At 42.9% G+C, this 22,493-nt stretch overlaps 1 protein-coding gene across 5 annotated transcripts in view; it reads left to right on the forward strand.

Annotated features, from left to right (window-relative positions):
* The first annotated feature begins 1,315 nt into the window (after positions 1-1,315).
* C10H12orf75 (chromosome 10 C12orf75 homolog) overlaps positions 1,316-22,493 on the forward strand; it is a 31,708-nt gene continuing 10,530 nt past the window's right edge. For 2 of the 5 annotated variants that reach the window (XM_037007106.2, XM_037007105.2), the window contains exons 1-3: positions 1,316-1,809; positions 8,926-9,023; positions 10,359-10,383. In XM_037007106.2, the coding sequence (XP_036863001.1) occupies positions 1,481-1,809; positions 8,926-9,023; positions 10,359-10,383 (452 nt within the window). In that variant the 5' untranslated portion in view covers positions 1,316-1,480. Of the gene's footprint in view, positions 1,810-6,335; positions 7,167-8,925; positions 9,024-10,358; positions 10,384-22,493 lie in introns of those variants that run through there. The other 3 variants (XR_012121552.1, XM_073213778.1, XM_037007108.2) reach the window with 3 other exon arrangements.

Genomic DNA, 22,493 nt, shown 5'->3' on the forward strand with positions numbered 1-22,493 from the left:
AGAATGGCCTTGTCTGATACTGGTGTTCTGTGTAACTGCAACACAAAGGCCTAGCTGTGAGTGGCAGGACAGTTTCAGGGACTGTTTTTCCCTTCCTTACAAGTGTCCTAGGGCTGGAGTCCAGTGTCACGTGGAAATAAACAAGAGCATTTCTTTTGGCTGTTTGATAGTCCCCCTCACCTGCCTCCTCTGACAGTTCTGGATTTGAAGGTGGGCAGCCACTGCATCAAGATGGTGGAGGCCAAGGTAGAGAAGTACTTCCTTCCAGAAATCAAACAACTCAAAACACCTTTATTTGCTCAAGAATCAACTGCCATCTCAGCACACACCCAAATGTATTTAATTTCCAAATGGGAGATGGTGCACTTTTTGTATCCTGAACAATAGGACTACTCAGTTCTCAATATTGCCTCAAAGTTCATGCTCAACAATCCACCAGGGCCTTGGTTCTGGTTCAAGGTTCTCTCTAAATCTGCTGTATGGTTTTAGGAAAGTCTTTTGACCAGTATCCCAGCTTCTTCTGGGCCCCCCAAGCACCCTGTATTCCTCTGTTCACATCCCTGTTATACTGTAATTCATTTGTTTGTCTGCCTGGTTAGACTGTCTCCCCATGTTTGTATCCCTGGAACTTAATTTTAACAAAGGACTTGGCAGAGGCTAGGATGTCTATAAATACTAAATGGATTCAGAATGGAGATTTAATTCCTGGCTTGAATTCATCTCACAAAACATTTATTGAGCTCATACTTGGAACCAGGAGGACATTATGATAAATCAGATAGCCCTTATCTTCCGGGATCAGTATTCACGTCTAGAAGATTTAAGGAGAAGAACACCTGGCATTTATTTAGGATCAGGCACTGTGTTGAGTGCTTTACGTGTACTGAGTTGTTATTGCCATTTTACAGGTAAAACAACAGAACACTAATGGGTTAAGTAACCTCACTGTGGTCACACAGCTGATACGGAGCAGAGCAGGAACTGTGACTCAGACAATCTGACTCCAGTAACACTTGCCCATTAGGCTGAGAGGTGCCATGTAAATTCAGTTCTGTTGTTAAATGAGTGAAGGTCCTGGATCCAGGTTATCGAAATTGCAGGAGACCTTTAAAGTGGAGTTAGGTGACCATGACCAACCTGGGGAGGACTTTACGTTCTTTACTAGCCAAGGTAGATGGGCCACCAAAGCAGAAATGGATTTCAGCGGAATTCAGACCTGAGCATCATTCAGTCAATAACATTTATTGGGTGCCCAACTGGGCACAAAACAGGTGTCCCCCGTCACTTCCTCTTCTCCCCACATCCTGGAGGGGAGGGCAAGTGCGGAAGAAACGGCAAAGAGTGTGTGCAGAGTGAGCAAAAGGGTACCCTCTGCCCCTCCACCTCGGCCCCACCAACCCGCCTGTGCCGGCCAAGCCCCTCAGCCTCGCCCTCGCCCCCAAACCCTGTTTTAACTTCTGCCCCCACTTAACGACGACCAATGCCCAGCCGGGGAGCCCGCAGGAGGCTGCGGATTGGCCGGCCGCGCGGTTGCCGAGGTGACGGGTGGGTCTGGCGGGGACCCCATGGGTGGGGTTGGTGGTTTGGGGAGGCCGGGGGTTTCCGCCCCGGCGCGCCCCGGCCCTCGCCCCGCGGTGGCGGGAAGGGCGGCCCCCGCGCGCCCCCTCTGGCCTCCCGTCGGGGCGCGCCGCCCTCCGCCTCCGTCTCCGCCCCCAGGACGTGCGGCCGCCGGCTCCGAGCGCGGCTCCCCTGCTTGCGGCGCGATGGGCTGCGGGAACTCCACCGCCGCCAGCGCGGGAGCCGGCCGAGGTGAGCGCAGGGGGATGGAGGGAGGGCGCCGGGACCCGGGGAGGGCGGGCGTGCAGCTCCTTCCCCGTCCCCATTTTCGGGACAGGAGCACACCGCCAGCTTTTGGAAAGACCGAGAGCGCGACACTTCCCCCGCGTGGGGGCGGGCGCGCCGGGACGGGGAGAGCCTGCGGGGCGATCCTGCGGAGGGGGCGCGGGGAGGGCTGGCGGCGGGGCTCCCTGCGGCGGGTGCGCTGGGCTTCATCCCCGCGGGCAGGCTTCCCTGCGGCGGCCGCCTCCGCTCCCTTCCTCCCACACTCGTCCCCTACCCGGGCCTAGCCCCCAGCCCTCGGGGCCCGACGCTGCACCTGGGAAAGTGCTGCAGAGCAATTCAGGACTTTTTTGGTGATGGGGATGGGACTGGGGATTGCGAGTTGCGTTGAGAACTGCAAACAGGGCTCTGAAAATTCACCCCAGTCTGCCCTGAAGCCCAAGACCGGCTGGGCTGCTCGTAGGATTTCTCTGAGAAGCTGCAGTATTAAGGATGCTTTAGCTATGTGTGACGGCTTTGGTATGAACAGGGATCTGTTCATTTATTTTGCACTAAAAAAAAAAATACTGAAACTTCTTTCATACCACTTCATTTTGTTGATTGGTAGGCGAGATCTAGATTCCCTGCTAGCCAAGCTTTGTATCAAGTGGCTTATTCTAAAACTCACCCCTTCCTATTAACCCCGCTAATGTCCCCAGAATTAAGAGTCTGAATCTGTTCTGAGTAGTATCTGCTGACCTATCTTAATGTCCTTTTGCATAAGGAACACCTTTATCTTCTCCAGTTCAGATAAATCAAATGCCACATCCTATTTCGACCAGCATGTGCAAGCAGCGATCTGATAATGCAGTGTTTCCCAGGCAGAAAGGCATGGATGCCCTGTCAATAATTTCGTGACCTTGGGCCTGTCACTTTCTTTAACCCAAACCTCGGTGGAAGATGTAGTTTAAAATTCAAGCTTTATTTATTTTGAAGTTTATATTTATGTTCACATAATGGGATCAGATGTGGGAAATCTGCTCTGTTAATTGGCCAAGTTTGTTTTTCTTCTGTCTTGACCGCACATGTGAAATATATTCCCTTTCAAAAGAAGGTGCTGCAATATATGGAATTCTAGTGCTAATTGTTGTGCCTGAGCCTAGGTAATGATTCATTGAAAAGTTTGTTTCTAACAGGTAACCTTTATCTTCTTGAATTGGATTCCTATCCTTAGGATATGCAGAGACCCAGCAGGGAACAAATCTTTTTGACTCTTGTTAACAGTGACACAGGTTCGTTCTCTTAGAGCCTATGCCTTATGCTGACACGGGCAAGGACAGCATGCTTACCTGTGAGTGGCCAGAGCGCCCTGTGTGGAACTGGAGCAGTGTTAAGACCACCTCCCACACCACGCATTGTATCTCTCAGTCTACCATGCAGTCCAGTACTTATGCCCTCTACTTGCAAAAAGGTTAAGAACAATTATCCACATTACAAAAAAATCATAGGAAGGATTTATAACAGATTTCCTTTAAATTGGAGCTAGGTTCATTTGTGTTTTGGTTTATTAATGGACTGCTTGTCAAGATTTGGGAATAGAGAAGTGTACTATTGCTAACTCAGGATGATGATAAGGTACTGTTAATGTTTTAATGTAAGAAAATGGGAAAATATGATTCTTTGTAAGTATTTGCTTGACCTTTTCTTTCCCCCCCCTAGGAGCATTTATTATGTAAAGGGAAGTACACTTCTGTTGAAAAAAACACTCAAAGTGCCTATCTTGATGAGTAGCTTCCCTTTTGTTTATGAAGGATGGCTCATGTAAGAGCATGTTGTTCTCTCTTCTATCTTGCTCTTTGCTAAAAATTACTTTATGTCCAGAGGAGAGCAAGATAGCCAGTGCAGACTGGAAAACATTATGAGAGGAGGCAGTTAGTGCATTGCCTCTGTGACTGATTTGCCCTTGTCTTTGAGAAGTCATTCCTCGAACATCTCCTTACTGCCGAGTCCAGCTGCCCAGCTTTGGGATTTGGTCATTGTTATTTTGAAATTTTCTGTCAGCTGGTGGTAGGGCTTTAGTTTCAGAAAAGGAGTGCGTCAGGATGAGAGAGGTAAGTAAGAAAATGAACTTTGACATCAACATCAAATATGCTGTTGACCAAGCTGCCGACTTGTGGCACTGAACCCAAGCAGTATGAATGCATTAATAGATGGCGTCCCTGTCCTCCAGGTACTTAGAGTGCACAACTTCTCAAATGTTCCAGGAGTCATATAATTTAATAGACATACTTTATTTCAGGAAGAAAACATTTCGGGGTTGGGGGGTGGGAAGAAAAGCACAGAAAGAGGTGCTGGGAAGAGTGCTAAACCTGGAGCCTGGGGAGTGAGGCTTAAGCTTGACTTGACATTGTCCTGGTTGTGATACTCTGGGCATTTCATTTCACTCTGTTGAGTTACAGAGGGAAAGCGCTCTCATAAACTAATTATTATGTAGTAATGGAATATACCCATGTCAAAGGTGAAATGACATTTCATCTTTATATATTATATAGTAATGGAATATAACCATGTCAAAGGTGAAATGTCTTTCCCTAAATGTTTTTCTATAAGAACGTGGCAAATCTATGTTCATTGGATGCATTAGCACATTGTAACAGTCCCCTTAAACCCGATATCTCCATTTTAAGCCCTGTTTTTACTCCCTAAGTAATTTATGTAAAACCAAATAATTGTCTCTCCTTTCCCCGCACTATATTTGAACAACTGCCTCTTTTGGCTTTTGTGTGGTGAAATTGCTTGATGGGACAAATTGCTATTTAGTACTATATTTGAGTAAATTTCATTCTGTATGTGTAATACATGGAGAAACTGATAGGCAGTAAAATGGTCAAAGGCCAGAAGGAATCAGACTCTAGATCATTCAGGCCCTAGGTAATTCAGGTTGGATTTCCCCTGCAGGAGATTTCTAACTAGAAGCATGTACATAGCTCACCTCTGTGTGCAGCGCACCGCACTGTGCTCTACTAGGAAATGAGGGCAAGGGGCTAGGGCAGCCAACAAGCAGATGATTGTAGAATGAAATCAAACTTTCTTGCTCTTGAGAAGGTGAAAGTCTAGGCAGGAAGATTAGCCACTTGAGAATAATCGCAAAGCAAGGTATGTTATAATATGTATTGAACATCCAAGTGCCTGGGAGATGTTGTATAATACAGTTTAATCAGAGAAGGCTTCCAGGAGGAGTTGAGCTGTCAGTCTAGATGAGATCATGAGAACCATTTCGATTACATGAGAGTTCTCTTCATTATAATGCTTTAGTAAGATCACTCTTTCGATGTGGAATTAGATTTTTCCCAACCTAGAACCATAGTGGGGGGAGCTTCTTATATTTTCCATTCAGTGAAAACAGTACATTTTCCCTGTACAGTCTAGAGTCTAGACCCTAAACTATATATAGAGAAACATCTGTTTAAATAGTCCATTTTTAAGGTGTTGCATTTTCTCTCTGCTCTTAACTCCCACCTCTCTCAGCAATTAGTTTCTCTTCTTGTTTTGCCTTGAACATATTCCTTAATTAGGCAGAGAAATGCATTTGAGGTAGTGACAACAGGTCACTCGTTCCCTTTTATACAGTTACATGTGTACAGATTGTTAAGCAAGTCTGTGATGTAAGCTAGAAAATCCCTTTTTATGTAAACCAGAAAATCCTGTACAAGTGTGGATGGCTCAAATAGCTACAATAGCCTATTCCTAGGAATGCAGGACTGCATTTTGGAAAGACCCAAAAGCGCGACAGGAATGGGGGCAGCGCGCCCGGACTGAAGGGCAGCGTGGGGCGCGCGGATGCCCCCGCTTCCCGCTACCCCCGGCCATCCCAAACCACTCAGGACTAATGTGGAAATATTTGGAGCAGAGGAGTTATTTCAGAAGTACTGTACTTACAGTAGTTGATCGAATTTTTTTTTTCTACCAGAGTTATGTAACTGGCAACCATCTGACTCTGTAACATTGTGGCAATTTATTATCAGAATGTTTCTATAGTGATGGCTCTGTTTATTTACATAGCAATAGTCTGAGGAAGAGAAGTGTAATAATTATATGTCCTATTTTATGGGTATACCCAGGGAGTTAATATAATCCTTTTGGGTCCAACTATTTAGTTAATTCCTCATCCTCAATTAGCTAGATAAGTGCGTTCTCTTCTTTTGGTGTAGCTGCATGGTCTAGCCTTGATTTACAACTCTAAATGGTTTGGTAGTATTGGGATGCTTCCATTGTGCTTAGCATTAGTCCACATTGGGGAAATAATATAGAATTGTGTCGATATTGTCAAAGAACTCATTTCTAACCTGTGCTGCTTCTCGGCCCCTTCCCCCACCTACGTCCCCACCCAACCACGCATCTTTTTATTCTTTAAACATGCCGAGCTCACTCTTGTTGTTTTCTCTCTGTTTGAAACACTGGTTGCCAGAGAACTGATATTTTGTTTATTTATTGTCTCTTTTGGTTCCTTCCCCCAGGGGTAGACCCCCAGGAGAGCCTCTTGAATCTTGTCCACAGCTGTACCCTCAGCCTCTAGATCTATATCCAAACTTCCAGGAGAACTTTTTGGCTCCCAAAAGTTGTTTTGTTGAAAGAATGAGTATTTTGGGGAAACAAAGGAGATACAAGAGCAAGCCCCAAATTGTGTGGGCCTCCTGTGCTTGAGGCAGCAACTGAACACCAGAAATAAAACCTCAGGAAGTTAGGGAAGCCTGCGTGGAGGAAGTGGGGCTTGATTTGGCTTTTGGAATAGGTAAGGTTTGGGTAGACAGAAAGAGGGCATTTTTCATTTTGTATGAAATCAGAGGGACAGATGTGGGCTCAGTGCTTTTCAGGGTAGTGCAAAGTCTGGCCAGACTGGCCTTGGTAGTTCATGTTGGGCAGGGCGTGTTGGGAAAGAAGTGAGCATGGCTAGGTTGCGGGGCGAGGAGGACAGAGGCAGGAAAGCCTCAGAACTCAGAGTGGGCTCTGGAGCCAAAAGGCCCCAGTTTAAGTTCTGATTTTGTCATTTATCAATTGTATGTCTCTGAACCACTTGCTTAAACTGTACCTCAGAAACTTAGTTTCCTCAGCTGTAAAATGAGGGAGTAATAATGGGAGAATGTACTCAAGATTAAATGAGTTAATGTATGTAAAGTCCTTGGAACAGAGCCTCTTATCTTGTAAGTACTCAGTGTGGAAGTGCCTGTGTTAGTATCGACATAGGGAAAGAGGTTTATAACTGGTGCAGAAGGAAGCCGTGAGCACACAGAAGTGGCATATTTAAAGCTGCTGTCTGGAATCGGTGAAGTGCCAAGGGCCTGGAGTGATGCAGGGATGCAGGCGTAGATGTCAGAGGCCCCTGGAAGATAGCAGGCTGAGGATGGGCTGCTTGTGACGGAGGAAGGTGGGGAATTAAAATGAACCCAAGTGGCTAAGGCCTGGGCAGCTGGAAGGAGACACTGCCACCTCCAGGTAGGAAGACAGGTGATCAGTATGCTCTTTGATGCCCCTCGTTTGATGGTGACTGTTGAGAGATGTGGCACTAGCTCTGCTCAGGCAGATACCACTATGGGACAATCAGGAAGGGCACTGGTTCCAGGTCCCAGAATTGACGTGCAACCACATGAATGGTTCTTAAAGATGGCCTCAGAGAGTTATCCAGCACTGCCATGAGCCACTTCCAGCTCAACGTGGGCATAGCTTACATTGAACAGCTAAATGTCAGTTCCTTACCTGCATCTGTACTTTTGTGGCTATTTTTATTTATTTATTTTTACCTACCTAAAGTGTAGATACTTATCCAGGACAACCTATGAGCAGAGATTTTCTGTTAGAGCTTTTCTATTCATTAACATTATTTTATATTTCTAGGACACATTGACCTGGATTTTTTTCCCCCTTTACTGAAGAAATGACTTAAGAATCTATATCTTTATTGGCTTCTTGAAAAGTAAACATTTTTTTTGATGAACTAAAGTGCTGTTGTTCTACCTCTTTTGGCCAAACTGAGACTATAACATAATTTTAAAACTATTATGGGTCAGACGAACATAGCAAGCTGTCAAAACTAAAGAGAATTTTGTTTATTTTTCTGTAGTTGTGTTTATTGAGTCCTTAGAGGGACTTTTATCTTTTATGAAGCAAATAAAGAGCAAAACATTCCTGCATATTTTATTATCTGCAGGAAGAGCCAGAAATCATTTATATTTCTGATCATTCACTAGCAGAATGATTTGTAAATCTTTACTATTTCTTGGAAATTCTTCTTGTATATAAACCTATTTTTTGGTGTGTGTGTGTTTAAATCATTACCATTTGGTCTGAAGAGAGAAATATGATTTAATAAGTAATTTAGCAGTTTATTTACTTGTGAATATCAGTATATTACATAAACTGTCAAGTGCATATAGAATAGTGATGAGAAAAGGCATTAATAGGCTATTTTTTTTCAAATGCAAAAATATATGTACCATTTCTTTTAAAAGAGAGTAATGTTTTCTTTATATTAAAATTTGACATGTGTGAGGAAACTCATAATAAATGTATGAATCTGAACAATATTGAAAATGTACTGGCAGTACCACTTGCTTTTCTTAAGTTGTAAGAATGGTTAGATTGCGAAGGACACCTGCTATAGGAGCCAGGATGTCTCACGTATCTCCTTAAAATCACTGAACTGATACAGTATCTTGCAGCTGGCTAGCTTTATCATTTGCTAAGCTGATGGACAGTGACCGTAAGGTGGTTTTTAGGGGGGACCTGATATAGGGGAGAGCATAGTAAACATAGTATTCTTCATGTAAGCGTAGATTAAAGATTAAAAAAAAAAAAGAAAAGGGGGATTACTCCTTGATAGGATAAAACAATTGGTAAATCAAAGATTAATGCATGCTTTAAATATCCTTAATGTTGATCACTTAAAGGGTGTCAGATGATCAGCTATATGGAGGTACTCTTTTCTGATATTATTCCTTTCTCTTAATAAAAAAAAAAACAGTTCCTGTGTGCTGACCTCCAATGAGTTCTACACAGTGGTATAGAGGGCATGTCAAAGTGTGGGCAAAGGGTCTGTTTGTTTCTATGCAGAAGATCAAGCTTCTGCCTGGGACCTCCTGGGATGTTAGATGGTGAACCCAGCATGGAAGAGGCCCTGAGGGTGCTTGCCTGGAGCCTGTGCAGTCAAGGTGAAGTGCATGGAAAGTTCCTGGTGGCTGATTAAAATAAGTCCTGATGAGACAAAATGTTGCTGTTTTGAAAGTCATTTCACACACATTGCTGTGCTTTGTCTTCTCAGCTGCCTTTATCAGCCCAGGATTAGAAGCTGAAGCAAAGTGAATTATTTAGTGACTGTTAGGCAGATATCAGAGCAAGGACTTGACTTAGCTCTTCTGCCATCCCATTCTGTGCTGTTCTTTCCCCACCACCCTTCTGCCATTCCTGAGATGGAGCGAGGTGGCTTCTGTCTACTCTGTTCTCCATGTGGGTTGTCCTAGGTGGCCCTTTATTTCTAAATGCTGAGGACTCACAGCCCACACTATGATCTCCACTTGCTTGTCTTGGTAAAACTCCGTAGGATCCAGTGTCCGACGCCCCTGGCTCTCCTTGCTCCTGCCCACAGCAGCCCCCCACAATGTGCCCTGTCCTTTCCCATAAAGGTGAAAGTAAGAAAATCAGGATATTACTTTCTTTCTAGACTTTCTTCCACTTCTCATGCTTGTTTTGACTGAAATAAATGTTCATTTTCATGGATTTTTGGTGGCTGATTAAAATAAGTCCTGATACTTTATTTTTCCTATCAAAAGAGGAAAGTGAGGTTTTGAGAGGTTAAAGGACACTTAATGCCATGTAGGTAATAAAGTTGGAACCAAGTTCTATGTTGCCCAGATGAGGATATTGGGAGGAGGAAGTGTGGAGACGGGACCATGTGGTGGGCAGAGAATCTATGATGAATGACAGGAATGGGGTCTAAAAGTGATGGGTTATATTTGGCATGTTGTTGGGAAGCAGAAATGAGAGGCTTCTATAGCAAAGTTGGAGCAGAGTTAGAAATGCATGTCTAACTCTTTTTAGAGCTAGGCTGGTGTCCTTGAGACTTCCTGATTTAGGACATCACCTCTATTTTGTCTTGTGAATTTACTTTGTGCCTAGTGCATAGTGTGTCTGGTAACAATGCCATGTAGATGCCAGCTTAGTAGGTGTGTGGCTTAGTAAAGAAAATATGTCTCAAACCTGTCAGTTTTCCTTATCTGTGAAATGAGATTGGATTAGGTGATCTGTAAAATCCCTTTCAGAACCTACATCTTATAATTTATAGGAATTGTTACAAATGGGCAGATTTGAATTTAATGATTTGAATTTAATGATTTTCCTGCTCTCCTCTGTTTTTTAAAAGTAATCTTCTAAAAAGCCATAGTCTTAACTTGTCTCTTCTAGAATATTCTTTTAATTGGGATTGGGCTTAAAATTTTTTTTAGCAATTCCATCACCATAATGCAATCCTATCTTTTTTTGCCTCCCAGGCCCTGCAGGAGCAGCCAAAGATGTGTAAGTACTTAATATTATGATTTTCTAAACTCTTTCTGAGGAAGACACTGTTTTCCATGTTCATGGCCTTGAGATATACGTAGGTATGACTGAAAAGAAACAGGAATATATTCTGTACTGTGCACAAGTCAAGATTATCCTTTGGTTTATAAGTAAAGTGGTATTTGAAGATTGTAACTATGTGTGCCTTTTCATTGCGGCCTTTCAGCTGCCCTAGCACCTTAACTCGGAGCTTTAAGAAAGGGAGATGTTTAACTGTGTCTCACAACTTGTGTAGAGATTTCTCCTAATCAAAAAGCAAATGATTATGGAAGACTTAGGCACACAGCTCCTATGACAGTGACTTAGGAGTTAGCCAGTGGGGAGAGGCTGAGAGAAGCATTTACCAAGTGCACACTGAATCATTTTAAAGTTGGTTACAGTTATTAGAGCGAACGTATATGACCACCCAGTGTGGTCAATATTGAGTTGACCTTTAGACCATAAGGCATTTAATTTTGAAGGGGCATCTCTCTTTGAGTGGTTTCTGAAGCTCAGGAACCCTTTCAGTATTTCTGTTATGCTTCTTTTTTTGTATCTTCGTGCCTCCAATCTAGGTATAGTCAAGACATCACAGTAGTTTACTATTTGGAGTGTCTGTGGTTATTCCTTGGAGAGTGGGGTCATTCCCTCCCACACCTGCCCAAAATGGGCTTGGATGTCAAGACATATGGTGCCACACACACATCACGAGGATATGAAAAGATTTATTACTCACAGATTGGGGGAGAGCAGGGTGGCTCCCAAACTGGGCTGTTCATCTTGAGTGAAGGAAAGGGTGAGAGGCTTTGGGTTTTGTTGTGGTTAGGAGTGGGGCTGGGGTGAGGGCTCCTGTGCATGGGGAGAGGTTTGCATGGTTGTGTGGTCCCTGCCAGCACAAAGGAAGGAGTCCCCCAGCTTTCTTAACAGCTTGCACAGATGTGGGGGAAAAGGCGAAGTGGTGGGATTTGAAAGCTGTCAGTGGTCAAACATCAAAAATAGAGTCAGACTTTTTGATTACAAAGAAGAATTTATTCCAAAGAGAAGATTAAAATGGGGTTGTAAACTGTTTTTTTGGAATTAAGTATCTACTTTATATGGGACTTTAGGTACAGTGGGAGCAGTATCAATCAAACTCCTTATTGTAATATTTCAGTTTATTACCAAAACATTTAGCAACAATGAATTCAACATCCTCACCTTAGTCCTATTACCATATATAGTCTCTCCTTTCCATTTCTATATGTTATTGCCAGAATCATTTCCCCAAGCAATTAGGACTTGCCCTTTTAGGACCTCTGCTAAAAAATATTTCAATTCTTATTCATTGCCCCCTGGATTGAGCTCAGAATCCTTTGGGAATAGGAAGGCATTTGTGTTTTAGCCTTTATTTTACTGCCTTTGCATGAGGTGGAAGGAAACATGGGAAACAGAGTGAGCAGGACCAAGGACTGAGAGGTGAGCTGAAGTCCTGCTTTAAGAGACCACCTTCAGCACCCCAAAGTGACCTCACACTTTCTGTCTCAGGTCCTTGTTTTTTGCATGTTATCTGCCTGGAATGACATTTTTCTCAACTTTGTTTTCAATAAATTTATTTTTCTGGTCTTTTATCTTATTCTTTGCAAGAATTTCCTGGATCTCACAACTGAACGTAGTATCTATGTCTTGTTTTACAGCATTTTGGACCTCTTGTGATACATCATACTGGGTTATATTGTAGTGATTCATCTTGTCTTGTCTCCCTTGGGAACAGGGAAGTGAAGTGCCTTCCCTGTCTCAATGTGCCCTATAGTTCTTAGCATTTGAACATAGTGTTTTGAGCATAGTGTTTAATGAACAGTTGTTCAATGAATTCCCTCCTTTCTCTTCAAGGAGAGATTGATTTTGTGACTTTCTCTCTCTTTTTTTTAAAGGCATGGAAATTTCTAATAAAATTTAGTGATGTCTTTGTGAACATTTGTCAACAAAATTATTTCAGGATGTGGGATGCCATGTAATGACTTTTTGAAATCCTCAGTTCGCCAGATTTAAATTTTTGTGACTGTATGTAGTTCATTGTGTGTCTCATAACGGAAAAGATATAATTTTAATTAACTCTTTTAAAAATAAGCATAGTAAATTTAATGGGAAAAAGTTAAAGAATGTTGTAGTATTACTTTTCCTTGCACAAAAGGTCTATCAAAACATGCTTTTTTTTTTAAAAGTAGAAGCTATAACTTATACATCTTGACTATATTATTAGGTGATGCCATGAATGAGTGAGGAACTAAGAAATTAAGATAATTTAAACTTTTTACTATGAAGATAAAAAAAAATTTTTTTTAATGGAAAGAGACTGATCCTAAACCAAAAAATGTGGCCAAAATCACATACTGGGTGTAAGAAGACAGAACCTCAAGTATGGCGACACCTTGTTATACAGATCACATGGAAGTATTTTGGTGGAATTGTGGTTATTTTTAGAAGTCAGAAATACTATAATTACTGTCTTAATATATAATAAAGCATTTCTCTAGGGAAGATTTGTGAGTTTTGCTACATCAACCCCCTTCTATTTATTTGCCTGTTTTCTCTAAGCAAGAAGCCAGGATATAATGACAAAATGATATCTTTGCCCTTAGATAGGTCAGTATCTACTGGGACCAAAACACAGTGCTAATTACTAAAATAGTCAGAATTTAATGCTGGTCTGGGTCTTGAAGGGTAAGCAAGAGTTCATATGGAGGCAGTGAAGAAAGAGCATGCAGAGGCTCAGGGGTGCAAGAAAGCCTTAGCTCCTCCTGGCAGAGCAGATCAGCGTGCCCTGGAGCTGTGGAGCAGGCTCCCAGAGATGGAGGATGGAGCTGATGGGCGGTAGCTAGCTGCTGAGGACCTTTGGTGTCTGGCCAATAACTTCCCTTGATTTTCTGTGCATTCATGAGCCATTCGAAATGTTAAGGTGCAGGGATTAACTGATTGTTTGAACTTTAGGGGGATAGCTCCCGAAGCAGTGTGGTGTGTGGGATGGGGAAAGGATGGAGGCACAGAGGAGGGATGGGCTGGGGCCACGGGATGGTCCGATGACAGCCAGCAGCTCTGGGAAAGGGGGAGAGGTGATGCCGCCCAAGCACACTTGGAGTACAATTGATGAGATTAGTTGCATGGCTGAATGGGGAAGGAAAGGGCAGGACAATCTGAGGGTGACAGTGCAGTTTCCAACTTCAACCCAGGGATGGCTGATAATCCAAAGAGGTCAAATGGGCTAAAGGGGAGCTGTGGATGCGGCATGATGGCCACATTAATCCCCTGGGGGACTGTAGTTTCAGTCAAGTGGTGTGAGTAATAATTGAATCAAAGTGCATGCGAGCAAGGAGCTGCTAGTCAAGGCCTTTCATTTTACAGTGTTTGGGGATGGAAAGATGATAGTAGGTTAATGAGAAAGCATACTTTAAAAACATTATCTGTTAGAAAAGGAATATCAAGAAAATTTGGGAATTACAGAAAAGTTTTTTTTTCTAGAGAGAAAATATCAGCTATTCTACCACCAGAGACACCCATCACTAACATTTCACACTATTTTCTTCCATTTCTTTGTGATTATTTCTGCTTAATTGTGTGTATCGATGATTTTGTATATTGAAGTCTGATGTTCATTTTCTACTTATTTGTTGTGTGTGTGGGGACGTAGATATCGCTGTGGACAAAAGGGCAGGAACCAGAAAAGCTGAGGGTGGTTTGGGGATGGGGTCACCTATGCTGAGGGAGAGAACATTTGATAGAAGGAAATCTTAAAACAGGCAAGAAGGGTTAGAAACTTAGAAGTTAAGCTTTGAACCTTGAGATATGGAGGAAAGCACAGGAGAAGATGTATAGAACTTTAATCACTATTAGACAGCCTCACGTGCATTATCAGGGAGTGAGCCTTTCTTTTTCTCTCTGCCTCTGTCTCTTCAAAATTTTATCACAATGCAGTAATGTGCAGAACAAAATAGAAGTGAATTCAGCGTGATGTTATTTGGCCGCTTTCACAAACCCTCACAAATCAACCATGCTTATTTTATTTCAGCGAATTATCTCTGCTCTTTGGCACAAATAGGTTGTGTTGGGATATTTTAGGTTGGAAATGGCAGGAGCCCAGCTTAAACTGGCCTAAACAAACAAACAAAAAGGAATTTATTGGCATGCATAACAGAAAAGCTCCAGGGATTTGGCCTTAGTCACACCTGGATTCAGGTGATAGAATGACAGGGAGAAAGTTTTGCATCTCTGCTTTCCTATTTTTGACTCCGTTTTGGCTCTGTACTTAGGCAGTGATGGTGCAGAAGGCCAGTTTATATCTTACCAGCTTGTAATTCCTGTGGGAAAAGAGCTTTTCTTTCCTAGGTGGTTGATCAGAAGTCCCAGGGCTAGGCTCTCCCTGGCCATGACATGGGTCACTGGCCTCCCTCTCAATCAGTGTGCCAGGGCAACATAGGCTTCTCATTGGCCAGGCTTGGGTCATGTGCCCACCGCTGGAGTCAGTCAGTGCCAGTAACCCCATCCACCCATGTGATCAAAGAGTGGGAAAGGGGTGGTTGCCACACCAAAGAAAAATTGAGATGCTGTTGCCAAAATTGGGCAGGCAGAAACAAAGCATGGTGTCCATGTAGATCAATTCTCATGTTATTAAAAAAAAACCCTCTTGATTTAAATTTTAAGCAGTTATTTCACAAATATGTTTCAAATAAGAAATAGTATTTAAGAGGTTGACTCAAACTTAATGTTTGCTGTTGAAAATAAAAGATAATAACCACTCAGTAGAAACAAGATAATTCAAATACTCTTTTCACTTAAAACTTGTAAAGAGACATTTCATTAGGATTCTTTTTTTGACACAGCAATTTTATGTCATGGAAGGTAGCAACTAGAGAGAAAAATATCTTGGTATGAGTTAACATAAAACACAATGAAACTCTGTCTTTTTAAAGAAATGAAATTATAAATCTCTGATCTTGGGTTTCCTTGGGATCCTTTATGAATTTCTTGTGTCTAATACACTTTGTCAGCTGAATCCTCTCCTGGTTACAAACCTGAGGGTATCAGATGGATTCATTTCTCCTCTGGAGTAACAGGATGGGGAGGAGGATGGGGTGGAAAGTAGTGTTGAAAGAGCATGCATGTTGGATGCAGAGACCTGCATTTAAACTTCCTGCTACCATTTACTAGCTGTGTGATATCCCTAACTGTAAAATTGGGATCATAGAAACCCTTCAGAGTAACCATCTTACCATTATCATTCTTAATTAGTAACTCATCTTTATGGAGGACTGTACACCATATTGTGATTTCTAGCACTTTAAGTAAGTAATATTCTGTACCCATGACAATCTAATGGAGACAGTAATGCTGTTTCATTTTACACATGAGGAGATGAGATGTTTAAGGGTTATGACTATTAGTGGTACAATATATTCAGTATCCTAGGATACTACTTGGCAGTATGCCTTGCTGCCTCCCGTAAATGGTAGCTAAAATTATTGGGTATTTTAAGGGTTGTTGGAAAGACTTGGCAGAGCTTCGGTCATGAATACCTGATGGCCAGCGCATTGAGGTCCTCACTGCAGTTAGGAATCACACAGTCTTGTGGTTTGCCCATCAATATGCAGTTAGATATTCCTTAGGTAGGACCCAGTGGAATAGGAGCAAGAGAGAAAACAGATAGGTGGGTTCATCCAAGGATAGAGATTGGTGGTGACCAGCAAGTGCTGCTGAAATGCTTGATTGCAAGACATGTGCTAGAGAGACGGGGAGGGGGTGTCCTCAGGGGCTGGTGAATGGGGGAGAGTGGGAGGGTGGATTGACTGCAGGCTTCTTGGGAGTGGGGGGAAGATGAGAAGGAATATTTTTTTCCCCCAGGGAGTGGGATTGTCTGCTCTAACATGTCAGAGGTGAAGTAGTTCCAGGAACTAAGCTCCGTGGAGCAGCCATGGGAGTGTTATTAGAGTAGCCATAAAAGTCGTTGGAATAGAGGAAGTCAGCACAATGTGGAACAAGAGGTCAGTTGGGTGATTTTCATGGAATTTTAAATTGTTGAAGATAATGATGGTTAGGAGGAAAACCTTTGAGTCAAGGCCAAATTCTTTAGTGCTTTGGGACAGTTATAGCAGGGTTCCTATACCATAGAGAATTTTTGAGTGAAGGTGAAACTGGCCGCATCTGAAGGAGCTCTGTGGAGAGAGTGGGAGCATGCTGGCTCCATGTTCTGTTTGGAGACCCTGGGACAGGGGAAGACAAGCTGCATATTCCTGAGGTTTTAAGAAATGTCATACCGTCAGGGAAAAGCAAGGTTTCTTAAGGTAAGAAGGTGCAGAGAACATTCCTGTCTTACAGAAAATGATACTTCTGCAGCCAAAGCTGAAAGAATCGCTAACACTGTTTGCTTCCTAGAAGGAGAGCAGTAGAAGGGTAGGTCTTACAGAGAGTGAATGTTACTCATATTTTCCAGTAATACATTCTGGAAGATAGAAGGGAACCATTGTTGGCCAAGGGGCTCATTCACGGAGAGGGATTTAAAGGTAACTCTCTAAAGAAGTTCAGAAATTGTGAAGAAATAAATGAGATTACATGTTGGCCAGAACAATCAGTGATAAAACATTAATTCTGCCTGAAATCTATGTAATTAAGTGTTTGGTAGAATTATTTGGAACCACCCTAGAAAGCAGGTGCCATCATAAAAGCATATTATTAAGAAAATAAAATGATTATATTTTCCCTGGAGAGCCGTAGTATCAATGGAAATAAACAGTCAATTAATAAACATATTCCAAAAAGATTATCATGAATGATAACTAAAAATAGATCATTAGGGCTACATCACTGTCTCCAGAGGGTTTTGTATTAAATTACACCATTTACAAATCAGAATAAGTTTGGCCTCTCTAGTGGCACTGCAAATATGGGAAAAGAAAAGACTGCACAATGTTTTTCTGCTTCTTAGACCATTGCTAATAAGAGTAGCTCTATATTTGGGACATTTTTCTTGATGAGTAAGAGAAAAATAAAATGTTTCTTTGCCACATAACTATATTAGTTCTGGAAGGCTACAGAAGTGAGAACTTTGTGAATTTGAAGGCAAGCTGTAGCCAGGGTGTTAGGAGTTGCTAATTGGAGTGCCTGACCACTATCTAGTATTTCTCATCTGTATTTGCTCTTGAGAGCCATGTATCCATGCCTCAGTTCCATTATTTTACCTTTGAAACCTTTTCTTATGGCCATGTGGGAGAGCTGTTTTACACAACCTGGAAATGAAGCAAATACAGTGCTGAAAATATTTAGACTACCATCTTTACTGAGGAAGAAAAGAGTAGTGGTTTATATTTGATATAGTAGCTCTGAATAAGGTTTCTGCTGATTAAAGTGATAGTTTTTGATAAGATGAAGATCACAGTGGCATAAACTGCTTGAAAGGCTTAAGTGCTCCAAGTGGATATTTGGTGTCAAATAGGCACGCACAACATACACTAAGGAAAAAGGACAGGCCGAAGAAAGCCAGCCCGCCCCAGAGAGCAGCCACAGACACCTAGCTGGTTTTGAGGCAGCCACCTTCTGGAAGCTTGACTTAAAGAAGTCGGAGCTTGTTTATAGTTAGAAATCGAGTCTTTCTAGTTCATTTAGGAAAGGTCTACGAAGTAGTATGAAGCAGACAGGTGTGCAATTACCTAGAGAATCTGGATCAATATAGACATTCAGTCTGGGAAGGGTACCCTGCTGGCTTTAGCGAATTCACAGGCAGTAGGCTGGAAAGATTTGATGGAAATTGAGATGTCAGAAAGCCGCTCTGAAACCTGAGTTGTGCGACTGAAGCTTCGTTTTGGTGGTTGCCATTGGTCGGTTGCTTTCTTTATTTCATTTTCTGATGTGCCTGTTGAGGACCAGCTGTTGGGCTCCCCAGCAAACAGTCTACTGGGTATGTCATTTTGAAACCCTCAACTGAGGATTTATCTTTTTAACAATCCCCAAAGTGGGGGAAATATGATTGGCCAGTGGAACAACCACAGTAATTCTAGTCTCTGCAATCATTTTTATCGAAGCTGTGACCAAAAGTCTGATAGAGCCTATGAGCCTGGGATCTTACCCGAGCAAACACCTGTTCTTTGATAGAAGAAGCTGAAGTCTTTATGAACAAAAAGAGATGCATTTTTAAGTAAATGCCCAGTGTATTTTTTAAATCTGTTCCATAATTGTTAATACATGTTCCATAGGTTCTTTGGAAATGTTCTTGTAGTTTAAAAGGTTTTCCTCATAGGATGGGATGTGAGCTTATGATTAAAAAATATTTCACTATTACATTTTCTAAAATATCATATCACTTTTCACAAATATTTAAATGCTCTACATGATCAGGAATGAAAAACTGTCTTGATACCAGAGAAGGCAATTTACCAAGAGGCTTTTTCAGTCATGCTCCCTTCGGAAAAAACAAGTTTATCTTGCACGTTTACTCTGTAGAATAGTGGCTCATGGGTAACTAAAAATGGACTAAGTATTTGTTAACGTTAATGTAAGAACTTTAATGCTACTTTATTCTTTGGACTGCAGAAGTAAGTCTTCCTTATAAGGCTGGTCCTGGGCACACCAGTAAAATGGTTCACACCTGAACCCTGACTCCTAGTTCTTCCCTCTTCCGTTGGGTCCCCTTCTTTCTCTCATGGGCCTGTACCTTCATTGACTGATGTAGAGACTTTGAAGTTGTAACTTCAGCCAACCTATAAAATTAAATTATATTTAAATCTTGGCTTTTCCAGACCCATAAAGGATTCAAATAGGTGGCTGCTTACACCACTGACTAAGAACAGCCAGCCTACTTGCCCCTCCACCTGTAGGGGCGCCTTTCCATCCCTCCCCTTACTCTTAGTTGGGGAAGCCAGAAGTCAAGGCGGGTTGTGACTTTCCTGTCTTGTTGCATTTGGTCATGCTATTAGGGCATTAAAACTGTATCAAATGGAAGGGTTTTCTTTGTCAGTCCTTTTAGACTGAGTTCCATGTTGCCAGGAGCACTTGGTAGCTTTTTTATCCCTGGTTAGATTAGAGACAGCTGTTGTCTCTATTCTGTTTCCATTTCCTCTTCCAAGAGCACTAGACTGGCCTAAATTAGAAGTGAGATAAAGCTAAGCTCTTTTCCAGTTTTTGCCAGCCAGAAACGTCATGTTTTCCCAGCAGTGCCTTTGAGAAAGGGGTAGGCCAGTTGGGTGGGGAGGCATGGCATTGGTTGCCTCCGTTGGGGTGGCTGCCTTTTTAGGGGATGCTTATCCTCCAACACCCATTATTTCCTCTAGGCCCACATACAGAGTCAGAGCTCAGTGTGCTTCTAAAGGACAAGTGCCAAGTCTGGCCTGGGAAAAAGTAATTGCAGGATTTTATAGTTTATGTGACCAGAAACCAAAGGAAGGTGTGCGGGAATGGGTTCTCAGAGTGTGAGACCAGTCTGCTGAGTTAGCTGGAATTTGTTGATGTTGTATTTAACAGATTCTAGATTTAATAATTTAGGTGCATGGCTGGGATCCTAACAGTAACTCTAACCCCGGGGGTGGGGGGTTACTGTGCTAGAAGTTTCCTGGTAGAATGGAGAGGAAGGAGTCCAAGGGAGATAGGAGATAGGAATGTTGGTGTGAACTTCTCAAGTATGACCTGCTCCCCACCACAGAGGATACCCCCTTCACTAAGGCTTTGAGAAACTGAGAAACACATAGTGAAGGGAGCACCCTCAATAAGCTCTGAGGTGGCTGTCCTCTGCATGGTGGCTGTGCCCATGGGAGGTGCTGTCCCTGAGATGGGCTCCTTACCTCATCGGGCATGACGGGATTCCAGAGGAAGAGGCCAGTGGTGGTAGAACTTAACCAGCTGAGACTAGGCAGGTCTACTTACCACAAAAACAGCAGGGGGAAGAGGCTGGCAGGAGGGCCTCTGGAAGGAACTTTGATGGTAGCTGGTTGATCACAGGCCCCTAGGGGTAAGTTAGAAGGACGGCCTTCTAAAGGTTCACTTTCTTCCTCTATGTATTTCTATAAGAGGAAGACTGTGAGCCAAAAACCTGACTTGAGTCACCACAGTGGAAAGGCGTAGCCTCCTAACCCAGTTTCCAGACCCACGTCAGACTCATAGTGATTGAAGTCCTGTTTTCTTGAGGAAACTTCCAACATAGCCACAGGTATATACTACAGATAATCCTCCAGGTCTTCCCCAGAGGGGTTGTGTCCATTTGCTGGAGCAACTGTGTCCAGAGCAAAAGGAAGTATCTGGACCTTTTAGAGCTTTTGACACTGATTCTGAACTACTGTTAATGCCTTAGGACCCCGCATGCTAGTATGGTCCGTCAGTCCATGTGTGGGCTTGTGGTAGTCATATAAAAAATGGAATTGAGGCTAATGCTCAAATTACAGTATGTCCAGTAGTCTGGAGACCCATGCTCTAGTTATCTGCTTAGTTCTTGAAGTCAGAATCAGTAGACATATTTGGCAACTGGCAGAATTCCCCCAGTGACCCTGTGACCTGTGAAGTCAGGGCTACCATAGTAGGAAGGCCCAAGTGGAAGTCCGTGGAATTTCCTTTCCCTCCCAGAATAACCAGCAAAAAGGAATACTGCATCCCTGTGGGAGCTGCAGAAATTAGTGCCCTCACCAAAGACTTGAAAATGTGGCCATGGAGCTACTTCTCACATCCCCTTTTAATTTGTCTATTTGGCCTGGGGAGAAGGCAGGTTTATTTTAGAGAAATTCAGGGTTATTTTTTGTAAGCCTAATGAAGTATTGACTCCAATTTTAGCTGCTGTTCAAGGTATAGTGTCTTTTTTTTGGAAAGAATTAATGTACATACTGAACATAATCAACATAGTCTCTAGCTCCTGTTATGCAACCTTTGGTCTGGCAAATACCTTATCTCTGAACAAGTTTGCAAAGATCACAGAAGCAGTTTGTGCTTACCTGGCATGGCCAACAGTACACCATTGCAGCCTTGCCTCTGTTATACAGATGCCCTGCTTTCTCTCATTCTTTCTCCAGCAATATCTTAGTCTTGATATCCCACAGCACATCATACTGTGTTGATGATATTGTTGTGATTGGACTGATAAACAGGAAGAAACAAGTACTTTAGATGCTTTAGTGAGACATTGAATCCAGAGGGTGGGAGGTAAACCCCCTTCTTGCTACCAGATAATGTTATCAGTTAGTGGCCACCCATGGAAGAGGAAACCAAATTGAGTATTTTAACAAAGAGAATTTACTATTAGGCATTGGTTAAGCAGGTCCTGGAGGCCTGGGAATGTGAGAAGGGAAGACTGAGGTAACAGATAGTAACAGCAGGAGGTGGCTACCTCTCTTGGGAGGAGGGCCGAGGGAGAAAGGTTGGGGTTATCAGAATCTGGGGATTGAGGAAGAGAGGTCTGTGGAGCTGGGACACAGACTTCTGAGGAGAAGGCACTGCCAAGCTGGGGCTGTCACATCAGCCATCACAGCAAAGGCCACATGGTAGCCGCTGATGGACCACTTGGGCTGTCAGGACCAGAAAAGTTGAGTAACAGGACCTGTTCTGGAAATGGGAGCTGGCTGCTGGGGTGGTGCAGATAGGAGCGGTGAGCAAAGCTGGAAGAGCAGTCCTCTCTCTCTCTCTCTTTGCATTTTATGTCTCTGGCACCCTCTTTGGTAAAACTTGACAGGGAGCCAGGTGGCAAAGGAAAACGTTTTTCAAGCCCCAGCATCACAGAGTATGGGGAGGAGGCAGAATTAGGAGGTGAGATAGTAGCTTAAGGTCCAGCACAGATTCGCTGGCGAGAGCAGATTTTGTCTTGTGCCATGTAGTTGTTTTCACATCACTGTTGACTCCTTGGTAATTTGTGCTAGTTTTACGCACCCCTTATTGGCTCTGCGGTGGTGAAATTGGGCCAGGGCAGGGAGGGCAGGGAAACTGGTACATGTTATCTCTCACTTTTTCTTTTTAGATGATTTGGTTTGTGGTCCCTGGTCCCTTACCTCCTATAGCTGTGTTTTGGTTCTCTTGGTAGAAGCCTTATTCTCAGGGCTTCCTTCCCCATTGATGGTCGATTCAGGGGTGTTCATGTGGTCCCCAATTCCTCCTCT

This window comes from Manis javanica, chromosome 10 (genome assembly GCF_040802235.1).
Source record: "Manis javanica isolate MJ-LG chromosome 10, MJ_LKY, whole genome shotgun sequence".
Taxonomy (NCBI): Eukaryota; Metazoa; Chordata; class Mammalia; order Pholidota; family Manidae; genus Manis; species Manis javanica.